The following is a 19,636-nucleotide window of genomic DNA, read 5'->3' as shown; positions in this document are numbered from 1 at the left end:
CACTGGCCTGGCTCTCTTCTGAAGGTAACTAAATCCACCCACCAAGAAAGTAAAGACGTTTCAAACTAAACTTTATCGTCTTATTTTTTTCTCAGATATAACGTGGTACATTTTTTTGACAATGAAGACAACTTTTTAGAATATACTGGCGAGCTTAGGTGTTGATGTGTTTATAGTTTTGTATGAGATAACATGGAGCTGTACATTTACAAGTAGGCCCATACCCTAACCTGGTGCTAAAGTGATATTCCAACCAAATCACCTGCTGGTTTAAAAGGTGGCTTTTAAAAATGAGTTGGGTTACAGTAAAGTGTAATTGTTATTAACAGTTTTTACAGTAGATGAAGTAATCACAATATCACCAGAAAATTCTCAGGAAATGTTCCATTCATGTGCTTGGCGTGTTTTTAACATTCATAAGAATCATTTAATATGGCTCAATGTGAGCAGTGCTTTGAATAGTGCAACAAGGACAACTTGCATTAAGCCATAAGAACGTACAGACATCAGTCCTTAGAGGGGGGTTTACCTTAAGCGAGTATCACTTTAATGTGTGTGCATGTTTCCGATTGCTGTAAGCTTATGAATTTACAACCTGTCCAGATGAACGTGCTCACTGTGGAAGAGCTGCTGCAGCTGATCCAGAGGGTGGTATGTTTATCAGGCCATGGAGATGTGGTCAGCCTCTGAAGTACTGAAGGGTCAACTGGATCAGAAATCATGTGGAAGGTGTGTGAAGGTGTATTCGATAGAAGACAAAGAGTGGGCAAACAAAATAATAGACACAACTTTTAAGTACAATAGTCCTACAGTCAATAGCAGCCACTGAATATCACAATTCAAAGGGTAGCTGTACAAGTGAGTCAAAAAAATAATATACCAATTGATATTGCGTCAGCTTTAGAAGAGGTTTGACAGGTCTGACAATTGCATTTTTAGATTTGTATAGTAATGTTAGGCAGAAGCACAACTTAAAGAATAAAATAAATTGGCGTAGATCCAAGACGATCCACTGAATTTAGAATTTGAAATAGTAAATCTGACTTTGAATGATCTCGCCTTCAAAGGAGGACAGGGGTCCTTAATGGTCCACCTCCGGCGTGAGACCTTTTGCACGTCAGATTCTTTGCTGGACACCTGATGTTGGGGGCCTCATCTCCAGACTCCGTTTTAATGGCCCGAGGTGTGACTTTAGCACCGCTGCTCTCACCCACTGAGTCTGGATAAACACAAGCGAGTGACTTCTCGGGGACAGACAAGGTTTATCCCACCACACATGAAGGGAAGGACATTCTCAAACTGTAATTCAGGTTTCTTCTCTTGAACGTATGTGATATACATCTAAACAAAAATGATTGTATGTTTTAAAAGTGAAGGAAAACTCAGATAGAGTGTAATTTGGTGCACTTGAGTATAGTCTGCAGAAATGGGTTCGATAAGACATTATTTTTTCACTCAAAATGAAACATAACAAATAATAAAGTCATCATTTAACATATAAATAATTAAAGTGTTGTGACATCTTCTTCTTCTTTAAGTTGGTGGAACTGCTTACATTTAAGATCTCTCATGTTTATCAATTCAAAGTAGAGTTAAGGGTTAATGGAATTCAGTCATTTGTTTCAGAGTTCTCCTAAACTCAAGCTTGTCAAGTGACTGAAGCTCAGTTAAGATTTGTCTTCAGGGGACCTTTACATTCTGGATCAAAATTCAGGGCAGCCAATCATATATTTGGTAAGACATTTCACTCTCGGCATTCCTATTATGGCTTAAAATGATTGATGGAAAAGTTTGAGGTAGTATCGAATATTTAATAAAAGAGTTGCATCCAACTGAATAATTGTAGTGTTGGTGAAACCTGGATGACGCACTTTACCTGAAGCATCAAACTGAAACTGGACTGACCTCACAGTAAAAAATCCCTTGGTTTCCTTCTTTTTTTCCATGTTGGCTGCTTTCCTCATATGGAGGTGAGTCACCATGCTGTCTGCACTTGTATTATCAAGTTCATCCTCTTGCTTTTCCCTGGTAATTTGAATTTAGAATAGAGAAGTGCTTTCATGAAATTATAATGATCATATAATTTGTTGTAATACATTGATCCCGGTGAAATCAACTCGATTACTCATTAAACATTCTGTTTAACTGGACTGACATGGGTACCGGTTTTGGTTTCTTTTTTCCTGTATTCTGTATTCCCATTTCACTTTTTTCTTTACAGTATCCTCAATCTGACTGAAAACACATGATTTTACCGGATAATGTAATAGATTTATCTTATAGCCGCCAGTTTTAATTTTTTCAGCATTGTTTCTGAGAATTCATGTTTTGTTTGTCAGGTTTGGCATGGTACACAGTTTTACATACTACAATACTCAAAACCCTTGTCTCTAAAAATTTAAATAAAAATATGGTTAACTCATGTGTATTGACAGTAAAGAAAATTATATTATATACTTTTTTATGCATACTGCAACCAAAAATTTTCCGAAAAGTGAGCAGTAAAGATAACAGATAGAGAGACTCTTTGTCCTCCTAAGAGTAATAAAATAAGCAAAGTTGTGATAAATTAGGATATACTTTGTTTTTCTATGGTGGCCATCATGTGGTCTATGTTGAGGTAGAGTTTCATGTTTATTACTGCAATTCTGCGTTCTGTAAAACAATCCCCACTCAGTCCCAATCATGTGAGTGGCAGACAATAACTCAGCGAAATCAAGGCAAGATAACAACCCATAGTCTATTCTATCTGCCTTTTCTTCATCTACTGGTGTGATAAAATAAATTGGCGTTGGTCACCTTTATATCAAGATGTTTTTTATTCAGTTACACGAACGGTTCAATCAGTATTTAATTGATTAGATTACTTGGGCTTCTATATCACTGGGCTTTGTGGCCCATCCTATAGGGTTTTAAAGAACAATTATGTAGTATTTCAGAGGCTGCAAGGTGTCAACGACTCTATAGTTGGTTTAAACAAGGTGATGACTGTTGCTGCCTCGGGTGCATTTGTGTGAACAATCCGGCTGAACAGGTTGGCCATAACTGACAGCAAGCAGCGCATTTTATAACTGCAGTAAAGACACTCGCAGACAATGATCTAATCACTGAGCAAACACAAGATGATCCTGAGTGTTTGTCTACTTTGTCTGATTGATAAGACCACTCGTCATAACCCTGTCCATAACCCTGAGTCATGAGCCAATTCTTATTAACTCAAATATGAAAAAGGTGTAATCGTGTGACAAAAAGGCAATTTTGATTCTATTACAGGGTTCAAGTTCACAAGTAACTTGTCATTATAATAACTGCATTATTCATTTAAATGCCTTATTCATTTGCGATGAGAAAAAAAAATGTGAATAAGATGTTACCTACTACAAATGTTCATTGTTTATTTAAAACTTGTGCTTTAATATTTGCCATAGCTAGTTTTACGTTTTAGTTTGTGTATATCTCATTTTAAACAAACAACATGCAAATAAGATATGTTTGCATACACCTCTTGCCTTATGAAAATTAGAGCCTTTGAATACACAAGCAACTGTTCTCGCCTCCCATACAACTGAACTGACGGATGACTACCCTAGAAGTGATGAAAGATAATATTCCAAAGTGTAAACTGAATCCAGAATGGAATACGAATATGTAATATTCCCGGTGTTGGGAAAATTGGGAAAACTAATATGTTCAGTTGAGATATGACGTTTAGTCTATTTTCAACTTTACAGAAACAGAAACAATTGCCAACACTGGCTGGGAAATTCACTTTCCAAATGACACTGATGTGTTTAAAGTTTGTGGGCCAAAAATAACATGACTACTTATCTCTGTTGGCATTTTCATGTCTGGGCATGCCATTGGAAGTTCTCATCTTGATTAACACACACAATTCAACTGTTTTTAGTGACCACTCATTGCAGTGGTGACCCAACAATTAGTTCCATTTGGCTCCTAGGAAGGTGTGAAATGGCACACTTCTCCCCGCAACCCCCTGTCTTTGTTGTCGGGATTGATTTAGCAGACAGAGGCAACTCACAGAAGTTGCAAGTCCCACTGTTGATTCACCAGGCGCACACACACACACACACACACACACACACACACACACACACACACACACACACACACACACACACACACACACACACACACACACACACACACACACACACACACACACACACACACACACACACACAGCCCCAAACTCCACCCCTTTTACGCAGACACTCTCACCGGTCTGACTTTACAGCCCTCACCCTTCCCACTTCTCCCTCAGTACAAGTCTGACTTCAGCAGTGAGCACACTACACTCTTGGATTACAACTCATCCATCACAGAAGGAGTAACAGTTTACATTGAGAGCAGCGAAAAGCCCCACAGACCACGGCAACATGGGGAGCAGCATGTCATGTGTCCCCCAGCACAACTTCAGATATTCCAGCAAGAGTTTCATACGCAGAAACAGGTAAGAACAATCCAATCGGTCCAGGTATGCTTACTGTACTTGTGTCAAAGTGTTTGCTCTACACAGAGCACATGTCATGCCCTTGACTGCCGTTTGTTATTTTAGACTCTGCTTTTCAGCTGGAAGGAATTCTTGGTATTTGTCAGAGTTTGAGCAGTGGGGTTGAACAGGGGTCGTGAATTTTGTGAGGCCAGGGTCAAGATCACATGGTATTACATACAGTTACAGTATATAGTCCTTAAGTTGTGCGTGAGTGCTGCCTGTCTGCCTGGCCAATGGTGTCAATGATTCAGTTACCATTTGCCTCCTCTTTGCATCTGTGTGAAGATGATCTGCCAGCTGTCAGTGAATCTGGTTTCCCTCCAAAATCAGGACCTGACCATATTTAGTCTCATGATAACATGTGTGCAATGATAGTTAATCACTGCCAATATCTGGTTTATGACAACTGATGTATAAGTTCATAGCATGTAGTGATCTGACCCGAAGGCTTTGAACATGAATATAAGAACTGACTGATATTAAGGGGTTATACATGTTATTCTACCTATCATTATTTAATCCTTGAGGGTTCTACGCCCGGGCATGTTACAATTACAGCCCACTCTGCTGGACCATCAAATCTGATTTCAATTAGCCTCTGCTCTGGTCTTCTCCAATGTGCTGTGTAATGATTCAGGGTCTGGTTTTGTCAAACATGCCATGTAGCTCTTGGGTTTCACATTAAAGTGCAACGGTAATAAAACAAAAACGTTGGGTTTCAAAAAACCAACGGCTCAAGCCTGAACACTGATACACCTTCCAAGTTGGGTCAATGGTTCAACATGGACAATACTTTCAGTGTTCTTGTTTCATGTGTTCCCTACTTACTCTTTGTATTGGTGAATCAGGCCAGGCTCAGGTATTCCCCAAAGACAAGAGGAGTGAGTGGCGGTTGAATGCCACAGCAGGGACCTGAGAATGTGGGGTGTCTAAATTCACTACCTGTCTATTATCTACATTCCTCCTTCACTTTAAAACTGTGATAACCGCATCTATCGCTGTGTATGAATACTTGTATTGTAGTGTAATGGAATAGCATCACTCACTTAACCCTAATACATGATCGATGCTGGACATGGACTTCCTGATTAGACAGACCCTGATTCCCACCATGCAAACAAAAGCCTGCGTTGTTGCCCTGAGGACCCTGGCACACATATGAGCAGATAAGCAGATAAACTACAAGCTGAGATAGTAAAAGCAGTCCACAGGCCTTAGCATTGCAGTAAGGGGGCTTCCGCATAAAGATGTCACACTAATAGTAACGGATGAGGGTCATGCAAAACAAAGAGGGACATTGAATGCTGATTTTCCTATGCATCCTTGCCATCGGAAAGACAAGACCTGATTGTTCTTATCATTTAAATGGCTGGCATTGATGGAATGAGGACAAAGGATGGGCTCTGGTAAATGTATACATGTCATGAGACATAAATCATGATTTAAAGTCATTCATCTGCTGTGAAAATTGAACCTTGTGAGTGGTTTAAGATTCAGTGGGTGAATGGAAAAAGGGGAAAACAGATAAATAAACGACTGACCCTCCCTGTATTTGAAATGCAAAACAGTATAGCAAAGACTTAAGTCAACTCTCCATCTGACAAAGGTAGATGACAATAACTCCCATCAACAGGAAATGTTCCTTGTTGACACTACAGTTGGGAAGTGAGCTGAACAGCACACATAGAATAGATGGTAAACATTGGAGAGTGTGTTGTAACCATAGATAGTGGTTGTAACATGTGGTGTATCACTCTTTCTTACAGCAGTCGACTGTTTCGAAAGAAGAATCCCCAGGAGGGACAGGAGAAGTCCAACAGTATCATTAATATCCTGTGCACTGTCACACCTGGGAAGGTATGTACATCTATCAGCTCAAAGGACATGGCCATAACATGCAACTCAATCATCTGCGTAGGAAACAAAATTGCTATCCCATAAATGTCAACCTGTGTGTGATTAGATCTGTATTGGCGCCTCGGACTGATTCTAACAGCTGGTCTAACTGGTTTCTTCATGTCATGTCTTAACTTCAATAACATTTTGTAATGGTTGCAGGAAATGTCCCATAAAGCTCTGCAGGCAATAGAGAATATCAAATGGGATCCTCCGTTTCCCTACGACCCGGCCAGTGGCTGGAAGAAGAGCAGTATCAATGTGAAGAATTACGGACGGATGATTCACAGCTCTAAAGTCCGTTTCCGCTTCCTCCACTGCCAGGTGAGCGGAACAAAATAACTTTTTTAATGACTCGCTTTTGTAATAACAGGAAAGCAACTATAAAATAAAACAATGCTAAGGCTGCACACTCCTTGTTGTGGTTAATGAGGTCTTAAACAATCACCAAACCGACATTGACTAGTCATCATTTGATGACTGTGTCAAAACAACAAAACAAGAAAAAAAAAGCAGGTGGAGAGTAACAGGATGTTGTTCTGCCGCCACCAAACACACTGAAACTCGCTGCTGGCATTGACGTGATGGTTGGCTGTGAATAATCCAATCAGTTTTCCACAAAGACGATTGCAGCATTTGTTTGGACATGCTCGTTTCTGCTGTAGTTGTGAAACATCAGAAAACCTCAGGGTAGAGAGAGAGAGTTCCTCTGATCCCAGGATCTGATAAGGGAGGCACCAGCTCCTGGGAACTGCAATTTGTCAGAGCGGTGACACAACAGCTCATGACGGAGAAGGAACACATTGTATTATCCCAGAAAATATTACCACAAAGGAAGCGTGTATTACTTAATTACTGTAGTGTTGACAAAGAGAGTCACACATGAGCCATTATATAAAGATAGGATTGCTGTTCAAAAGCATTTTGTGTTCACCCAAGAAATTCCTACATTCCAAATGAGAAACCTCGGCAAGCCAACATAATCGGAAATATTCCTTAAGGTGCACCATGAATCAGCATATGATATGATACAAGAACAAGATCTTCCACTTAAAAATGTTTATTAGTAATTAGACATGCGCTCTTGCAGGGATTTGAAAAATTATTTGTCTTGAGATTTCTCTCTGTGGTTAATGACTGACTCTTTCGTAATTGGCCACAATCATCAGAAAATAAATCGGAGGAATACATGGGTCTCCAGACCTGTGCCCATGTGCATGTAAGCTTACCATATGTAACACAGGGATTGTAGTTTTTTTGAGACATTGATTTTTATAGAGGGAACATTTGTTTTTCATCAACAACATCAACCAACATCATATTTGCATCCCTTACTCTTTCACCCTAAACTTAACTTATTATATCTGCAGGATATACATGACTGCTACCTGGACCTCTTCCAGACACATCTTCATTTTGTCTCCAACAACACAACCGGACTGACATACCAGGTGAGTTTAACCTCCGCTCAGCACATTACCGGATTCATATTCTATAGGTTGATCATTCCTGTGGGGTGGAGTATAACTTTATGTCATCATTCTTTCTACCATGAGTACTCTGTCAACCAGCAGTGTGTTGGTAAACAGACAGTATGTGATTATGCTTCTTCACCTGTCTCGTAAAAGCATGAGCAGCCATTAATCATCATGTTACTGTGTCTGCTGAGAGTTCAGCTCCCATGTAAAAAATCAGACAGCTAAGCACCTGTATTCACTGTTAGTCAGAATGTAGATGACGGAAAATACAAGGCAGACATGAATACATCATCAAATCCCAACACTGACCTTAGCACTCATTTTAATACAATTAAGAGATAAACAGTTACCTCAAATAGAGCATAAAAGCAAGGGGACTGTTGCAGAGATGGCTTTTGATGTGTGCTTTTGGTTGTTTTATGTGCAGGGAACTCTTCCATTGAAAGAACTCACCATCCTCAACCTGCAACAGAACTGCAACCACAGCCAACCCCAGGAATTCGCCTTTCAAATAAACGGTATGTTTCACTCACGAGAGAGCACGCAGGTATATGTTGGCACTAGGCCCTGGAATGTTGAATCTGTTTTGTATCTAGATTTTAATGTGTGCTGGATTTACCCAATCAATCACTCTGAGTGGAACCAGTTTATCCAGCACCTTGTTTACAAGTTAGTGACTGACTTCAAACTTAAAACATATGGAGGATCATCAATGAAGAAGAGCTGTAGTAAATAGACTTGGTATTTGACTGATTTAAAGGTATTTCTTACACCTGCTGTTGGTCTGCTATGTTTGTCCCTCAAGTTAGTAACGAATCAAAACGGCAAGAAACCACACGCTATTTTCAAGCTGCAGCATTTCCTATGTTGTCACATTCCAGTGATTCAAAGGTGCTGCGACCCTCTTCACCTCCACTTAACCCATAGACTAACTAGGAGCTGGGCCCCTTTCACCCTGGGTCAGGGGGCCAAATCGGCGAGGCCCTGCTTGTTAGACAACAGGTGCACTTTCAGTCAGCCCAGCTGTCGTGCTGAAAAGCCCGGCTACCGCTCTTAGCCTTGTCACTGCATATCATCTATGGCGCATTCCAAAAACTGCTAAGGTTAATGTCTGGTAGAAATGGACAAAAACAATCATTAAGTAAAAATAAGCAGCTGTGATGACCAGGATTTAGTCCTTGGCTGGAAACATGAAATCAGGAAGGTCAGTGTTTGATGTAAGAGTACTGAATTAAAGATAATCCAAAGAGAAAAAAAGTCAATCCCAGGCATTAAAAGTGTAAGGTTTCTGTGTTTGTATTTCTTTATTATCACTATCTTATAGAAATCTGAAACATCTCTGCTGTTGACTTTTGCAATTTCCCAGATAAAGCTTGTTATCTTGTGGTATTGTATTTCAGTTATTTTCAACTTGCATTGTGAGCCTTTGTTAACCTTCAGGAAGGCATCACTGACAGGAATCGTGATACAATTCTGAGTCAAAGAGATCTGATAGAGATATTTCCTCTGTGAGACCTGAGCAGAAAATATGAATCAGCTTTATTGGAAAGGGGTGTTGGTGAGTTAGAGAGTGACGAAGCAAGCACAGCACGAGAGGGTCAGTAAAAATTCCAGGAAGCCTGTACATGGTTTGAATTACTGTGTCTGTGAAAGTTGGATAATGATAGTTAATTACTTTTACTTTTCCCAAAGCTTTTCACGTTTTGCTTAAAATGTGTAAAACACAATCTTTCAGGATTGTGCTATGGTCAAGGTCTACAAATAAGAGCTGGGATGAAGAGAAAGTCAACAGATGAGTCCAGCGTGGCTTTTTATTAAATAGCAGTCAGATGGCTATGGTTCACAACAATTATAGTACAAAGGCATGGGGCTGGAATGAAATAGGCTGTCTTATCTGGTTACCTCTGGTATGTGTGGGACTGATAGATAAAGGGAGATTCCAGTTCTTTTCATCCCAGGTCCAGCTCATCCCTCCTGGTTAGCAGTGTGTGGGAGGGTGAGTCTGCTATGACTAGCAAATTCCAAACGAAGCAGGTCAAGGAGGACCTTATGCAAGAGGTCTTACCATCTTGAAAATATGTTAGCATATTTATACATATTGTATAACAAGTTCTAAACAACCAGCAAATCAAATCGTGAACACCATTAATGCTTTATCACAATGTCAGAAAGCTTTCTGAAAAAAAGGGAAGTCTGAGTGACACTTTCCATTTTTTGACCTTTGCACCCTGTAGGTGTCAGCCTGAACCCCATCATTGTCTACTGTGCCAACCAAGAAGAAATGGACCTCTGGTTTGGCCTGCTCAAAGAAAATATTGAGGCAAATGGAGGCACTGCAACAGCACCCGGACACTTCACCAGAGTTAAAGTAAGTTCAGCCTACATTATCTAACATTATATCAGGCATTGACATCACCTTTTTCAAATTCAAAAAAGCACTTGATTGTTGTCATCTTTTAATACATGTGGTGGATTGCCTAGGAAAATGCTTTGGCTTCCACCACTTCTGATACAACAGGGAGTGTGTGTGTGGGCATGTAGGTTTGGTGAGTCAAGTAGGTCACTGCAGGTTCTGCCTGAGGCATGGATACTAGGGAGCGGCATTGCCCAGATCACAGCATAAATCAAACATACCCTCACATCTGCAAAGGGTTAATGTGCTGACACCATACCCACAGGTGGGGAAATGGCTGATGAACAATATGGACATAGATGTGTCATGACAGAAGCAAATGATTGATAATGTTTTTATAAGCCTTTGTTTAGGAGCCATTATGAGGAACAAACAAGAATAACATTCTACCAAAAAAAAATCAACATATTTAAATTTGCTTGTGAGCAGAGCTTTGTACATGATTACATTGCTGATTGCTTTCCCTTGTGTACCCAATGTAGCTAAACCAAGACGAGTCTCTCGAGGGAAGAGAAGAGCTGAGGAACTCCATTAACAGAGACCCCATCTACGAGTGGGAGGGCTCTCAGAGGGACAGCCTGGGCACCATCACCTATGTCACCAAAGTCCGACTACAGCACTTGCCCTGTCAGGTAAAATATGCCAATCACAATACTGTTGCTTATCAAGAGCAAATCCCTGTGACGTAGAACACACCATCTCTTGCCTATTTCTGGAAATATACAGTATAGCAGACAGTTACTCATCATTATACATACAAACACATTTTCAAAGTGTGGGAAATTTTCACATGATGAATAAAAGCAATATAACAACAGCTTTAAGTCGATGTGACTCATATTGTTTCTAAATTCCACCGCACACATTACCTCAACACAGTGTAAGGCGTGAGGGAAAGGGGTGGAGTCCATATTTTGGCAAATGCATCCTCTCCTGCAGATATTACTTATTTTTATGACAAGGTGTGACACAGTGTCAGACACCTGCAACCAAATTATGAAACATATGCGACTCCTTGCTAACCAAATCAGACATGAGCAGAAATAAATCATGCTGATACAGCTCCACATAACAGCCAAATAAAAACAGTAGTCATGACACGGCTTGCATGAAAATCAGTATTGAGTTCTCTGTGGGAAATAGCGGCAGCCCTATTGAAGTGGATGAGATTTAGAGCCTGGGTGTGTGAGAGTCCTTTGCCCGGCTCACGCAGTGACTCGACTCACCTCACAGCTGGAATGTCAGCTGTCTGTCCAGACACACCCTCTGAGAGGGAGAGGAAACATAAACTCTCAGTCTGCCGCACCTTTAAATGTCCCACTAACTGGTTTGACTGAAGATCCTACTGGGATTTAAACTGTCTCACTCAACACAGTATTAAATGATAATACCGGTGTTCTTTTAATGTTTGCACCAGGTCTCACAGTTTTGTGCTTTGTAATTGTCATAGTCTTATCTTCACACGTTCAAGAATAACTGGAGTTATCAGGACTTGTTTTCTCGAGAAGCAAATGGTCCCCCTATATTATGTGAAGAAGTAATATTGTCTTCTTATATATGACAAAGTGTGACACTATAGAGTTTAATTTAATGATAGGAACATTTTAACAATAGAAATACAATGGTTAACTGGCACTAAATTACAATTTAATTCTGGATAAGAATGATTAAACATTGTCCAATTACTGCAATGAAACCCAACTACACACACTCATAAGCAGCTATGATCTTTGTCTACAGGAACAGAGTGACAGACTACTTGTGATGTACCCGTCAACGCTGATCATCCTATCAGAGGAGAAAAATAGCCTCTTCTATAAGGTACCATTTAACTCATTGACTTTTTACTCTCAAACTTAATTCCGAGCTGTGTGCATACAGTATATCTAGTGTTTGCATTCTGTCTACATTACAGTTAGTACTAACATTATTGTATCCCTATTTTTCTTTTCTTTTTAAATTTGCACTTTTATTTCTTAGATTCTTCCACTTGCTTGTTTCAGTAATTGTTTTGCATATGACATTTAAGATAACTTTGAGACAGTTGTGTTAAAAAGGAATTTGATTACAGGGGAAACTTCCGCTCAACATGATTACTGTGACCACACCCTGCCAAGACGTCAAGCCCAACACCTTTATGATTGAAGGTAAATACACTGAATCAGTGAGCTTCTCTACTGCTGTCTCTTGGGCACTCTGGTATTTAAAAAGACAAGTTAAAGGGATTTAAATAATTGTACATTCTTATGCATGTTTAAATGCTAAGTGGCCTTTCATGAATCTGCTAGCGTCACAGACTGTAACCATCCATGAATGAGCTGATTTTATCCCAGTGAATGACAATTTTACATGTAGCACATTCCAGTGAGCGACTGGTCCGAATGACAGGCTTTGTCCTCTCTTCCCAGGGAAGCTGATCAACCCCATAGTGGTGTCGTGTCCGGATAGGACTGAGTTCTGTGACTGGATCCAGCATTTCAAAGCTGCTGATGTGCCCGTTCTCAGCCCCCCGCCCCCTGTGTATGACATCATCTACACCCCGACGCACACAACGGTGAGGCACGCCCTCCTAACTTTCAAAAACAATTTCACAACCGCTTTGTGTACCTGCGGGTGGAGGAGAATATATATCAGTGTTTGTAAATGAGATAAAGGAGTCAAACAACATGGCCCTGCCTCTTTTGTAAATTAACATTCAGCATGACTATGACATGACTTACAACTACTTCATCAACTACTGCTAATACTAAGTCAACACCACAGGTTTAAGCACATGATGCTCATTTGCAGTCAAGCATTTTTAATGTATTTTATTTATGTGATTCTATTTCTATATTTCTTATCCCTTAATCTCTAGGCTCCACAGTTTGACAGGTGGAGTGGAAACAGCCAAGGACGAAGTGAGTCTCTTAAGTTCAGCCAGTCAACGAGTGGCCGTGGGTCCCACAACCTTCAGTTACCCATTCATGAAGACAACCCTCTCTCCCCAGGATACACTGAACCCCTATGTGTAAGTCAGCTATGTGGTTCTTCTCAAGTTCAAGTATTCTAACTTATAAACTGAAGCATCACACTAGCACTGCACTATTTGCACAGATATACATATACAATAAGCTGAGCAGTGACACCTTTCTTTATCAACATTAATCATTAATCACAGCCAGACAGTCCTGTTACAAAGACCCAGGCAATGACCGTCATGCTTCACAACAAATTAAATCAAAACCCCATAACAATTATCCATAAAACAACTGTTGGCTGAAGAAGAGAGGCTCTTATGGTACATGCTGATTCAGCTGTGAAATGTTTGCCTGTTAACTTCACCTCCATTAAGAAGTACTGAAGCCCTCTGCATTATCAGGACTTAAGTCAACTCCCGGAGATGGGCTGTGTACACCGTCTGCCAATCCAATTAGCGAAGGGCACAACGACCACTAGACGTGTTGTTGTTTAGCTTCTGACCTGAACCACCACCCTCCCAATTCAATTGATGGAAATGTTCCGTCACACTCAATGATACTGGTTGGGAGAAAAACACACAATGATGCAGATAGCTTATGCTTTACAGAGGGATCATAATGTTTGTTTTACTACTACTACTCAGTCATTAAAATCTCAGATGCCACAACTCTTGGCTGACTTGTGCCCTGGGTGTGTTTGTTGTTCCTACAGTACAGCTCTAGTCGTCCCTCCTCCACTGAGACCGCCCGCCTGGACAGTAGGCCCAACAGTGTGTCTTCCCACAGCAGGCCTTTGTCACAGCGCTTCTCCTCCCCCCAGCACAGCACCTACCTCCAGCCTATAGAGAGCTCAGTGCTGTCTCAGATCTACAGCACACCCTACTCTGCCCTGCATCATGCCAGCCCACAGCGTCTGGAGAAAGCCCCGCTTGTCAAGGTAATTCAGTCTGCCCTCTAAATTGTTAACCGAATATTCCCCTCGAGACTGTGGTCTATTTTACAGATCATGTGCACTACAGTGACTAAAATAAACTCACCAAGCAATTGGCTGAGAGGGGTCATGATGCATATGGTGTTAACAAATGGGGTAATAGTGCCCTATATGCAGAAGTGGAGTTGAAAGATCAATCTTCGTCAAAGTGTAAAGAATGACATACATATTATAGTTCATTAACAAAACTTAAGAGACCAATTTAGAAAACATTTCCTATAGTAGGGGGTATCCCTACTTTACTATAGCAGTTTAGATTACAGTATTGTGAGACAACAGATTTCTGTCACACCAGAACTGCTGCCACTTATGATAACGTCGTTAAACCATTATTTGGTAATCTGATCCTAGGGCAGTATGTGAACCCACAGAACATGGGAGAGAAAGAAAGATACACAGAGAGAGATTTGGCAACTGATTGTTTTTTTGTATTTTTTTTTTATAATTTCTGATCAGTCAAACAGCTGGAGCACCCCTCAGACATCACTGAACTACTCTCTGAATGCACCGCAGCGCCACTCAGACATGAGCGCCCCACGACAACCCTTGTCGCCCCTATACGATGAGCCCTGCAGCCCGGAAATCTACTCCCTGGATGAGGCCAGGCCAGTGGTAAGTGGGTCAATGATACTGGATCCATTGGTTCAATTTACACCACAGCGTGTCTGTTATCAAGCAGTAACATACACACACACACACACACACACACACACACACACACACACACACACACACACACACACACACACACACACACACACACGTACGCACATGTTCTGTGAACAATAAGAAAGATCGGGTGCTGTCGAAGCGTGGACTTGGCCACCTGCAGGAATCAAATAGTTTGCTGATAGTGTTTCTACCTATGTTAACAGCCTCATTCTCATGCATGTTAGAGTTTACTACTGAATCTAAATACCCCACTGGCTTGTCTGACTTTTCTTAGTCAAGCTGCCTCCAATTTGCTTAGCTACATTTTATTATATAGATTAATTATATTGACAAAATATTAATTTGACTACTTGGTGAAATTATCCTCATTATCAATCATATTTACTATATAACATGCTTATGGCTGCCCTTTTTTGACATTTCTCCCTCTGTTTTTTAGCAGCATAGCTGGCAGCAGCCGATTCAACACCACCATCACCACCACCACCATCAGCAAGGCCCCCAGCCCTTGCCCTCATCCTTCCAGCTCCGCACTCCTCCCATGGGCAGGCGCTGCAGGAGAAGCTTAGTCCTGACCAACTCCCAGGGACATTCTCTGGTCCCTGACATGGCGACTCCTCAATACCAAGCGGAACAGAGAGCTGAGGCTGTGTCAAGGCTAAAGCTGCTGCCTGCACCCAGCCAAGTAGAGCAGGTGAGAAACACAGAGACACTCGTCTCACATGATACTCTGGTTTCTGGAATGCTGTGGTACAAAGTGCCACAGTGGTGCGCCGTATGGTAGCAGAGTGTATATACTTGTTTTGGAGATGATATTTGAACAGGTGCCACAGATGAAACAGATATTTTAGGGAACAGTACATTGTTTGTTATAGAAGATCACAGGAAGTAACTTTATTTTGTTTTCACATCTGTTGATAGATTCTCCACCCGTCGAGCTCCGTGAGGAACACCTCCCAGATGCCTTATGGTTACTCTCTAGGTAAGAACTGAAGGCATGCAATCATAAACCTTCCTCTGTTTATGTATGGTGTGCCGGTGTGTGGACTCAGAGTGCAAGTATGTTCAACAGTCTAAAATAAATTATGAAATGCTTCCCTCCCTGACAAAAATTAATTTAGTTAAGGATTTTTATCTTGTCAAACAAAAAACAATATGGCGAGAGCAATATAATGGGCATGCTTTCAAATCACAGCCGTACTACTGTGGCATCATATTTCCTCACAAGTGCGAGTTATGAAAGTCAACAAGTGAACACTGTCAGACACTTTACTAAATACCATCAAGGACACAAACATTGCTTACACTCCATTACACCTTAAATGAAACACTGCACGCATTTTTGATTGATTGAACTCTTGGGTCTGTTATAGCAGACAGAGGGCTAAAGGCTACAAAATCGAAAGTGCAGGAAATACACAGTGAAATGGAGCTTAGTGCAGCTCTAAACGCCATTTGTGCAGAGGTCCCATGTGGGGGAGCTAAATGTAAGAGAACACTGTTCCACAGACAGGATTTACTCTTAAACTGTGATTGATAGCACACAACTGGAAATGGTAACACACTGATGGTAACACACTGATGGTAACACTCTTTCATCACAACTTAAGACACAACTAGACTTTGCCTGGTAATTGCATTTCAATTTGATAAACACATTCACACAAACATGCAATGCCTAAATTATTTCATCCAACCGAGTTAAGTAAGAAAAAGGGCAAAAATAACGAATGTAGGGGTCAAGTTGCACTACTGTTTTTCAAATGAATTTAAAAGGCCAACCACACCATATATATTGGGATTGTATCCAAGTTTATTTAGTCATGGTAAGTTTTGTCTTTTATTGTTTGGAAATTAATGACAGGGAATTTTCTCTCTCCTATAGATCGCAACTCCTATCTTGAACCTACAGAACCAGATGACCAGGAAATGGACTATGACAACATTTGGGAGTACGACAGTGATACAGGAATGATTCAGCGAACGACTGGAATTTCGACACATAGGACCGGATTAGACTTTGGGGCCAGAGGCCTTGGTGCCATGGCAACTCAGCCGAGATGGTCATAAAACAAAACAATAGCCCGGCACTCGTCTGGACGTGTGCAAACAACAGATCTCTATCAGAGGGATAATAAAAGCCAGCTAGCACAGCCTGTGTTGCTGTTCCTGCTGTGTACAGTATGAAGAAAGACTCCCATGAACCACATTGTTACATGTTGGATTGTCAAGCAGAGAATGAGTGGAACAGGCTAAAAACAAAACATTATGAATGTGATAACAGACTTAATTTGTCTATATGATATGTAGCATTCAAAAGAAGACAGCAGAGTGTACATAGCTTTAATGTTATTTGTTCTAATGTATAATACAATTGCACTAAGGTTTTAATATGTAGTGCAAGAACCTCAAGTTTTTTTTATATTTAAAGTATTTTCTAACATGCTGTCCAGTTTAACTAGTTATATTTTTGTTGTGTTTGTAATTACAGCTATAAAAAGCATTCCACCGGGGCTTGTTATAGTAAAAAATGTATATTTTTGTAAATGTTGTAGATGTATTATTTTATTATGCTACATTATCAGGGCAAATAGATGTGGCTTCAAGTGACTGCCTAAAAGGTGCTAATATTACACTAGAGAACTGATACCTGTGTGGCTTCCTTTTTTCATTGTTGTTTGAGGTGTTTATTTATATTTGAAAATAAAACCACGAAAATAAATCAAAGATTTTTGTTTTGCCTGTTTCTGATGATAATATCGAAGCCGCTATAATAGTCAATAGTTTTAATCTTTAACAATGGCAATGAGAAATGTGTGCCCACAATGCTCATATTAATGACCCTATAGATCATTAATACTTGGGGCGGCAGCTCCACTCAGCTTTATAGTGAGTTTCAGCTCCTTATTTAGCTCTCTGGCCCATGACTTTGGTTGTGGTTCACTGTCACTTCTCTCAGTGTCGCTTTTAGCCACATGTATGCTCAGCTAAAAAGGTCTTAAAGCTAACTGTATACTATCTGCTCATCACCAAACAGCAGACACTCAATTACTGACTAGTTGCTGCAAGTAGTGGAGCATATAGCAGCTAAAGAGACTGCTACCTTTCTCAGGACAGGAGTACGTAGAAAACGAAAAATAGAACTACAAGGGATTACCAGGTGGCCAGAATCTCAATTCCAATTAAGTATTGTTTCTGTGTAACTGCTGGATATGTAAATAAGTAACCATTTGCTAACAAGTGTAACCAATAAAGTGAGGAAATATATCTAAGGCTTGTGCTGTGGCAATACTGCAACAGCTTAAAGGGCTAGGATCACTAGCAAGGACAAAAGATAGCTATATTTTTTATAGCCATCTGTTAGAGAAAACCTTACTTTTTAACAATAACTTTTAATAAACATGTTTTAAGATATTACAGTTTATTAATCAATACCTATCCGGATTAAATAGAGTATTCTAAATAACTTCAAAACTGCAGCTCACTCCAGGTTCTTACATGGGCTTACGTTGCCCTCTAGTGTCTCCCCTCCAGTGTGTGAATGATTTTGAAATAATAAGGGACAGCACACGTCATAGATGCCGTTTACTGTAGCTTAACTCAAATAAATCAACAGTTTACAAAGCACCCCATGTGACAAAAACAAAACAAAACTGTACAGTCATCTATAAATTATCCATCATGAAAATAAAATTCCCATAATAAAATTGTACTGGCTGATACTGGCATAGGAAAGTCACCTAAATTAATTGTACGATTTAAAAAGGGTGTTTTGTTGAATTGGCATTTTGGAAAACATAACAACAGATGTCACTTCATATCTTTGTTTTGTAAAATATGATAAATTATTGTTATTGGAAATATTTTACACAGTAAGTGGCATTGGATAAAAGCCCCTACTAAATGAATGTATTTGATAAATACACACATCCTTAACTCTTCAAAGGCCTCAAGTTGATCCACTTATCACATGACCATCCAAAATTCAACTCTTTACAGTTCTGAGTAAACCTGCTTTAAATCTTTCCTCAGTAGCCTACACTCTCAAACCTTATTAATACATGTCAAATGTCTCTTTCTCATAAATATACATCTCTAGTCTAGACTTTGCCTTTGGTAATTTCATATTTCACATGAATGCTTTTAGACATCAACGGGTCAAAATAACAGCCACAATAATTCAGTACGATGCAAATAACCTGCTATTAAATAAAACACTTTTACTATATACATTTTTTTTGGGGAGATCAATCAAACTTAAGATTACTGAAGCAATTATAGTGCAAATACTTAAAGGTAACATGGAACAGCACATCACATAATTGAAAAATTATTTCACATGGGTGAGGTCCTGTACTGGCTCATATCAGGTGTTCATAGAAGAGTATTTCATTATATTTGACTGTGATATATCCAGAAGTAGAAAATCAAGAATTGGCGGGCGGGCTGTGAGGTTATTTCTTCTCAGCAGCTGTCAGCTCTTTCTTAGCATTTTTGCGCAGGTATCGGATGGCTGACAACGCACTTACATTTGCCAGGAGAACTGTGTGAAAATACAAATGATTAAGTGAGTCATCATGTACTCAAGAATTGTAAGCATGTAAAGACAGCCTCAGAATTTCATACGAAATACTGTCAAATGTCATGAGAAGAAATGTAGTAGAGGAAGCAGCTGCTTTGTAATTTCAGTCTTTTAAAATGAACATTTGCAGG

The 19,636-nt window shown here is 40.0% G+C and overlaps 1 protein-coding gene across 1 annotated transcript; it reads left to right on the top strand.

Moving 5' to 3' along the window:
* The first annotated feature begins 4,299 nt into the window (after nt 1-4,299).
* Nucleotides 4,300-17,627, top strand: plekhn1 (pleckstrin homology domain containing, family N member 1). Its single transcript, XM_080030843.1, has 16 exons — nt 4,300-4,471; nt 6,280-6,370; nt 6,572-6,733; nt 7,780-7,860; nt 8,315-8,405; nt 10,122-10,255; nt 10,783-10,932; nt 12,041-12,121; nt 12,372-12,447; nt 12,709-12,854; nt 13,158-13,310; nt 13,973-14,197; nt 14,708-14,863; nt 15,363-15,617; nt 15,845-15,905; nt 16,809-17,627. Exons 1-16 carry the CDS (start codon nt 4,398-4,400, stop codon nt 16,991-16,993), a joined length of 2,121 nt encoding a protein of 706 aa, XP_079886969.1. The 5' UTR covers nt 4,300-4,397; the 3' UTR covers nt 16,994-17,627.
* Nucleotides 17,628-19,636: the final 2,009 nt, after the last annotated feature.

This window comes from Ammodytes marinus, assembly GCF_949987685.1.
Source record: "Ammodytes marinus genome assembly, chromosome: 7".
In the NCBI taxonomy this organism is placed as follows: Eukaryota; Metazoa; Chordata; class Actinopteri; order Uranoscopiformes; family Ammodytidae; genus Ammodytes; species Ammodytes marinus.
Note: the sequence above shows the minus strand (reverse complement) of the source record. Positions and strands in the feature narration are given on the sequence as shown.